General features: G+C 31.8%; 1 protein-coding gene across 3 annotated transcripts in view; it reads right to left on the bottom strand.

Annotated features, from left to right (window-relative positions):
- Nucleotides 1-1,233: 1,233 nt before the first annotated feature.
- KRAS (KRAS proto-oncogene, GTPase) overlaps nt 1,234-8,628 on the bottom strand; it is a 41,563-nt gene continuing 34,168 nt past the window's right edge. For 2 of the 3 annotated variants that reach the window (XM_074194235.1, XM_074194233.1), the window contains exons 5-6: nt 7,942-8,065; nt 3,956-4,097 (exon numbers count right to left, since the gene is read on the bottom strand). In XM_074194235.1, the coding sequence (XP_074050336.1) occupies nt 7,946-8,065 (120 nt within the window). In that variant the 3' untranslated portion in view covers nt 3,956-4,097; nt 7,942-7,945. Of the gene's footprint in view, nt 4,098-7,941; nt 8,066-8,628 lie in introns of all 3 variants that reach the window. The other variant, XM_074194234.1, reaches the window with a different exon arrangement.

Genomic DNA, 8,628 nt, shown 5'->3' with positions numbered 1-8,628 from the left:
TACAATTTTTCAGTTAAAAATTTTTTTTGCCAAAATTTGGTGCATTTCAGTAAGGCATTCAGGTTCATTTGAAAGGAAACCAAATGGCACTCAGGATTCAAGCTGATATTTTCTATAGCCACACTGCATAAATTTATACTTCAGAAAAGCATTTGTAACAGCTTATGGATATCTGGCAATCTATAATGGTATAGTGGATAGAGTCAGACCTGAAGTCAGAAAGATCTGAATTCAAATTTGGCCTCAGACACATTAATTGATCCTGGGCAAGTCACTTAATCCTATTTGCCCCAATTTCTTCTATAAAATGAGCTAGAGAAGGAAAAGGCAACCCATTCCAGTTGTCTGCCAAGAAAACCCCCAAATGAAGTCACAGAGTCAGAAAACTACTAACATCCATCAAACTAGCTAATATACACTGAAATGAAATTCTCGTATTTGGTTATCTTTTAAACTCAGAAATAACTCACACATCTCTAGAGGCATTTTTCCTTAGAAGATTGTTTCCAATTAATAACTGGAATGATTAAGTGATAAACGGATACTTCTTTTTTGGTATTTGGCCTAATCATTAAGAAAAATAGCTTAGGGGCAGCTAGGTGGCACAGTGGATAGAGCACCATCCCTGGAGTCAGGATCTGAGTTCAAATCCAGCCTCAGACACTTAATTGCCTAGCTGTGTGACCTTGGGCAAGTCACTTAACCCAACCTTTCAAAAAAAAAACATTAAAAACTTCATACTTGTATTACTGTTACTGAATTCCTTTTAGATCCAAGGAAATTGTTATGCATTGATTGCAGTTTTATTTAATCATCTTTTTTGGAGGGGGAGTGCAAGGCAAATGGGGTTAAGTGGCTTGCCGAAGGACACACAGCTATTATTAAGTGTCTGAGACCGAATTTGAACCCAGGGCCACTATGACACCTAGCCATCCCCTATTTAATCATCTTTAACTTAAGATAAATTGCTATACTACTTTAAGAAAAACTGATGGATATTTTTCATCTTATGCTTAAGGATAAAATAACATTGAATTTTTAGTACCACCAAAAGTTACACAGTAGATACAGTAGTGCACAATTAAGGTAAATGATTTAAGGCACATATGGAAGCAGTTTCTTGTGTGATTAATGATAGATTAATGTCTATGATGAAATGATTTAATCCAATTTCCTTTGCAGAGTGAATATTAGAAAATGAATTTTGAAATCAATTCATAGGAAATAGAGTAGTAGAGTCACAATAACTTTATTACATTACAATAATTAGGAGCAGTACAGTTTATGACAAAAATATGACTATTTCAGATCACTTCACAGCACATACTCCTGTGAACATTTAAAAGTTAATTTGTTAAAACAGTGGTCATTTTAAATTGTTATGTCTGATACGACCAATATTCCAGATCAGCACAACCAAATGATGAAGAAAAACTGGATCACACTGCATATGCCACACACACACACACACACACACCCACATACACCCACCCATACACACACACACACACACACACTCACACACACACACAAGCACAATGTACAAAATGTGCATGTTTCAGTTTACACTATACAAAAATAGTTAAAATACATTCCAGGTAAACATGGTACATTAAGAAATAGTTCTAGTAAGAAGTTGGCACTCAAAAAAAAGGGGAAAAAAGCAAAACTATTTTCAACATGGTAACTAAAGACAGTGGAATTAATAACTTTTAGAACATATAGCCCATGTAGCATTATATAACAAATTCCAAAGTCATTTCTCCAACCAGCCACCTCTATTTCTTTAAGTAAATTTGTTATGTTCACTTTCATCATTCAAGTAGGCACTTAGAGCTGTTCGACTGACAAATCAGTTCTCAAGCTAATTTGAGCATATTACTTGGAGAAACAGTAATTTTCCTTCATACTATTGGATTTTCTTTAATTAAAAACTAGAATTTCACCTTAATAATTGCTGGTTACTTTTTTAGAAGGTGATTATCAAGGTTACATAAAGCTACCACAAGGCATTGTTCCTTTCTGATAAATAGAACTGATAATGAATTATCATAAAGTAATTGACTCAAGATGCAAAGTTTTGTTGCCATCAAAACAAAATCTGAGATGTTCTTAGAAAACATTAAAAGAAATCCACTGGAATACAAGTAAGATAAAGTTGTGCAAACTGCAACTCAACATGCCCCAGTTTCTACAAATGTTTTTAAAAAAACTGCACAAAGTGGCAAAGATTTTGATACTCTACAAAAGTTAGGTTCTAAATTCTTATGCAGTGTGACTCAGTTCAAACAGAACCTAGAACTCCTAATTTTTGTATAATGACTCAGAAACATACTATCCACAATCTGCTACATTCCCCCACAAACATGTTATAGAGATTCTAAGACTAGGTCAATTTTCTCAACTTCAGTATTGGATTTTTGAATGTTAAGGCTATTATAATTAGGTAAATGCTTATCTTCTAGGATTCCTCCTTCCCACCCTTTCTATAAAAACTTTTCTTCTTCCTCAAATCACTCACAATTTAAGTAATGAAGAATAACTTAACAGTCCTATAGGTTTGTTTGTTTTTTTAATTGCCCTGCTTCATCAAAACTTCCAAGAATCCTAAAGAAAATACATTTGAATTCTTTTATGCATCACAATTCTTTTAAGTATGGCCATTTCTTTCCCTTGGTACTGCATATATCTTGATAGCCTAGACAATGCTCCATGATTCTAAATTTAGTAACATTTAAGAAAAGTTATACTTTATTTTATTCAGAATGGAAACTACATTCAATCTCTATGAGACATCTTAGTTACTAGTTAATTTTTGAAACTTAAAACTAAAACTAATTCATTCCAAATGATTCAAATCAAAAAGGAAACCGAGTGTTTATAAAGAATTAAGTTCAAAGAAGGATCTAAAAGCCACTCTTAAGAAAAAGCAATAAAAAATTAGGATTATGACCTATCTCTGCACTTCATTTTTTTTCTTCCATCAGTAGAGTCTGAATACAACCTCAAATGACCTTCTAGTGTAGTACCCTCTAACAAAGAGTGTCAAACTCAAAACAGAAATAAATCCCTGTGGGTGATGACTTTTTAAAAAACTCATATTAACATTATAGTGCCTTTTTGTATTTCCCAATTAGATTTTTTTAATTAGTTCTGCCCCCTCTTGGGAGCAAGCAGCCCAAGGGTTTCAAGTTTTGACACCTCTCCTCTAAAATGTATTAGGTCTGCCTTTAAAGTAAAGGCCACTGAAAGAGTCTGCCTGAATGAATCAATTTAAAATAGGAAAATAAAAAGGCCTTTACTATTTTCCACTGCTTCAAACATTTTTTTATTTATTTCCTTTTTTATAGAAAAAATATATTTTTAAAGGAATGACTATGACAAATAGTAGCTAGCAGTGGAAATTTTTAAAAATTCTAAATGACATACTTTACATTCATTAAAGGTGATCTGAAACTACAGGTCTTGATGTCTATAAGTAGAATCTATAGGAAGACTATGTGAGGTTCTTATAATCCTCAAAATTAATAAAGTCAATCATTTAAGTTTCATTTGAAGTTAAAATATCTAAGAACTAATCCATTATCAGGATAAAATAAAACACAGTATAGGGATCATTTAAAAATGATGTAATATTATACTTCATTGATTTATTAAAACACCTAAGTTCATAATTGGCAAGAAAAAATAGAAAGTTATAGCAAGTGTGCATGCACCAAAAAACAAGAGGAAAAATCTCAGATATTCAATGTTTTTTTTTCACAGGCATTGCTAGTTCAAGAACCAACACTAAGGGAATACTGGCACTTAGAGGAATAAAGTTTCCACTGTCATTTTAAAATAAGCATTCAGATAAAAGCTAAGAGCTTGCATGAAGCAGAAAGAAAACTAGATAATGCTAAAAGTAAATGCTAATAATTTAGTATAATGTACAAAAAAATTATCTTAAGTATGCTTTGAGAAAAAAGTACAAATTTTATTTACATAATTATACACTTTGTCTTTGACTTCTTTTTCTTCTTTTTACCATCTTTGCTCATCTTTTCTTTATGTTTTCGAATTTCACGAACTAACGTATAGAAGGCATCATCAACACCCTGAAATACACAAGAGGTACAAGATCAATTTAGCAGGGTTATTCCCTACCATCTAAATCTTATATGCTGAATAGACACAGAACAGAAGGGAACATTTTCCTGATGGAGACATTAAGGTTGAGCCTGTGTAAAGAGCTTCTATATTTATTTGTGAAAAAATATTCAGAAACACTTTTAAGATCTGTAAGTTATCATTTTTTCATACTTTAAAGGTTATTTTTTCATAATTTCAAATGAGAGTATTTATTCTTGCATATATGTATGGCTGGTTAAAACAGCAAATTTTCAAAAAATAAAATTATTAGTAGAACTGATAAACTGAAATGATCCTTGAACTTGAAATAACTTATTTTTTCAGTAACATTACTGCCAACCACTAATTTAGTATGATTAAATTTTTACACGAAGATTATTGCAAGTAAGTTTTTAAACTGACAAATAACTAAAATAAGAACCTTGATTAAAAATAATCCATCCAAAAAAATCCCAAGAATCCATCACTATAATTGTCTTCCTTATTTATAAATATTAAGTATTAATGCATTTTTGTCTATTAAATCTCAATCATCCTTCACTATAAGCTATGCAAACAGCCTTCAACTTACTTTCATCCAAAATCAATTTAATAGGTAAAACAAATTAAAGAATTTGCTAAGGGGCAGCTAGGTGGTGCAGTGGATAGAGCACCAGCCCTGGAGTCAGGAGGACCTGAGTTCAAATCCAGCCTCAGACACACAGTTGTGTCACTTAACACCCCATTGCCTTAAATAAGTTTTTTAGTGCTTAGTTTATACATGCTAAAAAGCAATTCTACTTGTTTAAATGATGTCTAATCACAAAAAAAATCTATGTAGTTCCTCAGATATGGAATGCTCTAGAGGATGACAAAAGCAAAAAACATTTAAAATGGATTTCAATAGGTAACAATTTATAACCTGATGAAATATTTAACTGGATAACAAAGCAGCATATAAGAATGCTGAAAACGGCAGTCCACGACATGGAACAGAGCTGGTTCATCCCCCCAAAAAAGAAAATTCACCAAGAGCTTCTTATAATTGATGGACATTTATACCTGGTCACTTATCACTATTAAAAATGAAATGAATATTACAATATGGAATGTAAATTATTAAGATAAAGTCAAAGTGATATAGAACAAAGATAAATATATAAATACTTCACAGCCAGACACTAGAGGGCACCTAAGAAACAAAAATCTAACATTAAATCTAAGTCAAGCCCCTAACAGGAGAATGAAATCATTTTCATTTTTATTGATGTTCTAACGAATTTATAAATTATCTGATCTCAGTTGATGAAAGTTTTAATTTCTGCCATGTTAAACTACCTTCTGTTATGTGAAAGGCAACAATACATATTTCAATGTTGATTATTGGCATTTAATATTGTACTACGGTGATTCTTTCAGCTATGGTAACAGCAATGTAGTATAATGATTTCATTCAGTATCTTTTAGGTTACATTAATCCTAACAATCTACTTATAGAGATGTAAATAGATATTATTATGACAGGAAACAGTGATTGGTAAGTGGCTTGCCCATGGTACCAGTTAAGTGGCAGATAATTTACCTTTCTAAATTCTGCATTGATTATTATGTGTTCAGAAGCATTAAGAACCTGAAGAAAGATTCCACTGCTGGTAGCTTTAAAATTTTCACTTTGTGCTACAACATTACTAACAGCAAAAAAAGTTCTCAATTATTCTTTAGCAAATATTTAATAACTATCCAAGGCATTCAAGTAATTTCCACAGATCAAATTATACCAGATCAAATAGAAGAGCAATATGAACAAAAAATATAAAAATGAAAAGGGAAAAATGCTGCCAAAATTCAACACTAACATTTAATATATAATAGCACTAAAACAAAGTTTTGATTAAAGCTTTGTAATCAATCTGTTTTTCCCCATCTGCTTTGCTGCTTAACCAAGTATCACTGGGCTTCTTTCCACTTGACCTGCAGCTGAACCATTCCCCCCATATGTAGTCTTGTCTTACTAGATTGTAAGCTCCTTGAGACCAGAAACTAGTCTCACTTTTCTATTTGTATCCCTAACACCTAATATAGAACTTTAACTCATACTAAGCATTAATTATTTTTTCATTTATTAACTAAGACAAATCTTAGCAATATTTAAATGCATAGGAAATTCAACATTCAAGCAATTATAAAAATGTCACAATAACACATTAAACTATTAAACACATAATCTACAAAATTGTTATATACATAAAATACTTCAGGACTTCAACAACCTATGACTTCTTTGGTTTCAGTACCCCCCCAATAATGCAAATCATAATTTCTGTGACTTAGTAGGTGGCTTTTTAAAGCTGCTGTAACCAAAACTACTTTCAGTCTTTCTGAATTTAGCTAAATGGTCAGCAAATCTCTCTACCTGAAGCCTCATCTTTTACTGGCAAAGTCTTCAGGAACAAGGTTCAACATCATCATGAGGCAGGAATCTCAAGAGGGCTTTGGTCTTTCTATATACATTTTTACATTAAGTCTTTTTTTTTAAGGCTTTTTGCAAGGCAGTGGGGTTAAGTGGTTTGCCCAAGGCCACACAGCTAGGTAATTATTAAGTGTCTGAGGCCGGATTTGAACTCAGGGACTCCTGACTCCAGGACTGGTGCTCTATCTACTGCGCCACCTAGCTGCCCCTACATAAGTCTTTATGAAAAATGACTGCTAAAAAAAAAAGCTATCCCCAGAGAACTTAATTTAAATCAAAACAGAAATAAAAAGAAAAGACTTAATTTTCTTCATCTTAATTAGAAAATAATTTCATCAAAAGATTTCAATTCCTGGGCAGCTAGGCGGCGCAGTGGATAGAGCACTGGCCCTGGAGACAGGAGTCCCTGAGTTCAAATCCAACCTCAGACACTTAATAATTACCTAGCTGTGTGGCCTTGGGCAAACCACTTAACCCCACTGCCTTGCAAAAACCTAAAAATAATAAAAATTTTAAAATTAAAAGATTTCTATTCCTGATGCCCAATAGTAACAGGAGGAAAAATAAATGAATTTTTCCTTCCCCCCCCAAAAAGAAAGGCATATAATATTGAAAGTCCAACCTCAGCAACATTTAGGCAGTACCAACTATGCATTAAGACACTACTATACTCCTTTTATATTTATACTTAATCTAAACACTGGATTTGAAGACCATACAGAGAATACATTTGCAACTTTTGGAGGTTTAACTCTTTAAGGATCCTAGATCAGATCACAAATGATTGATATTCAATTAAATAAACAACTATACTTAGTCTCATAAATAACATACTAAATTCATAATTGTAAATTCCCTTCTCACTTGTGCCCAAAAATATTATAAAATGAATAATCTTAGGGAAATCATAAATCATTTTATGTGAATTTCATGTCATTTAACAAAGACACGGATAGGCTGTGACCTTGGGCAAGTCACTTACCAACCAGACTCCACTTTTCTCATCTATAAGATTTTTTTTTTGGTCTATAAGATTTTTGCTATGGCCTTTCAAATCTCACCCAGATTTTATATACTTCTATTATTTATACTCCTATATGCTTACATTTTACAGATGAGAAAATCATGACCCAATCACAATTTAGCTTAAATTAAGTTTTCTATCATAAGTTTCCAGCAGAATTTGAATTTAGAACCATGTTAAAAAATAACAAGCATATTAAAACTGTACTTCAAATTAGAATGCTATAACTCTACAAGCATTTTGATATGTAACTGCTATAAGCAGTTATAAGATTTTATAAACTGTTACCTTTAAAAGACCATCAGCTTTCTGCCAAAATTTAATTTGCTCAACTTACCAGATTACATTACAATGCATTTTTTAATTTTCACACAGCCAGGAGTCTTTTCTTCTTTGGTGATTTTTTTCAATCTGTATTGTCGAATCTCTCTCACCAATGTATAAAAAGCATCCTCCACTCTCTGCATTGTAAAACACAACTCCTTTAAAGGTTTGTTTCATTGCTAAAAATAATTTATTGGGATAGCCATGTGGAATAAAATTGACTAAGTGAGCTTCACTTGTTTAAAAAAAAAAGGACAACACAAGTTTTTAAAAAGGGGGGTGGAAATCTAAGCAAGAATACTGGATTTTTTTAAGAGCTGCTTAACAAAACCTGTATGAGTGGGAGAACAGTTTTATCAAAACTTGCAGCCTGTGTCTGTATTTTCCCTTTACTAAGCATTAATATAAACTTTTAGTAAAGCAGTCATTTTTAAACACAAAAATTAAAAAGTGTTCTTTATATATTGTGTGAAAAATACTTTATATAATTTGTGGTAGATTAACTCATAGCATTATGCATATTTGGATTTAGAAAAATAAGTGATAATTCTGTCACTGATACTTGGTTCAATTTAGGAATTAATTTTTATAGCTTTTACTTTTCAAAAAGTTCTTCAAACTAAAATAGAATCTAGAAACAAAATTGAAACTAGATATCACACTCAATATCATTATACATCTACAGTCTAGCTAAAGCTAG

The sequence above is a fragment of the Macrotis lagotis genome, chromosome 7, assembly GCF_037893015.1.
Source record: "Macrotis lagotis isolate mMagLag1 chromosome 7, bilby.v1.9.chrom.fasta, whole genome shotgun sequence".
NCBI lineage: Eukaryota > Metazoa > Chordata > Mammalia > Peramelemorphia > Peramelidae > Macrotis > Macrotis lagotis.
The sequence above is the reverse complement of the archived record's forward strand: the minus strand, read 5'-3'. Positions and strand labels throughout refer to the sequence as shown.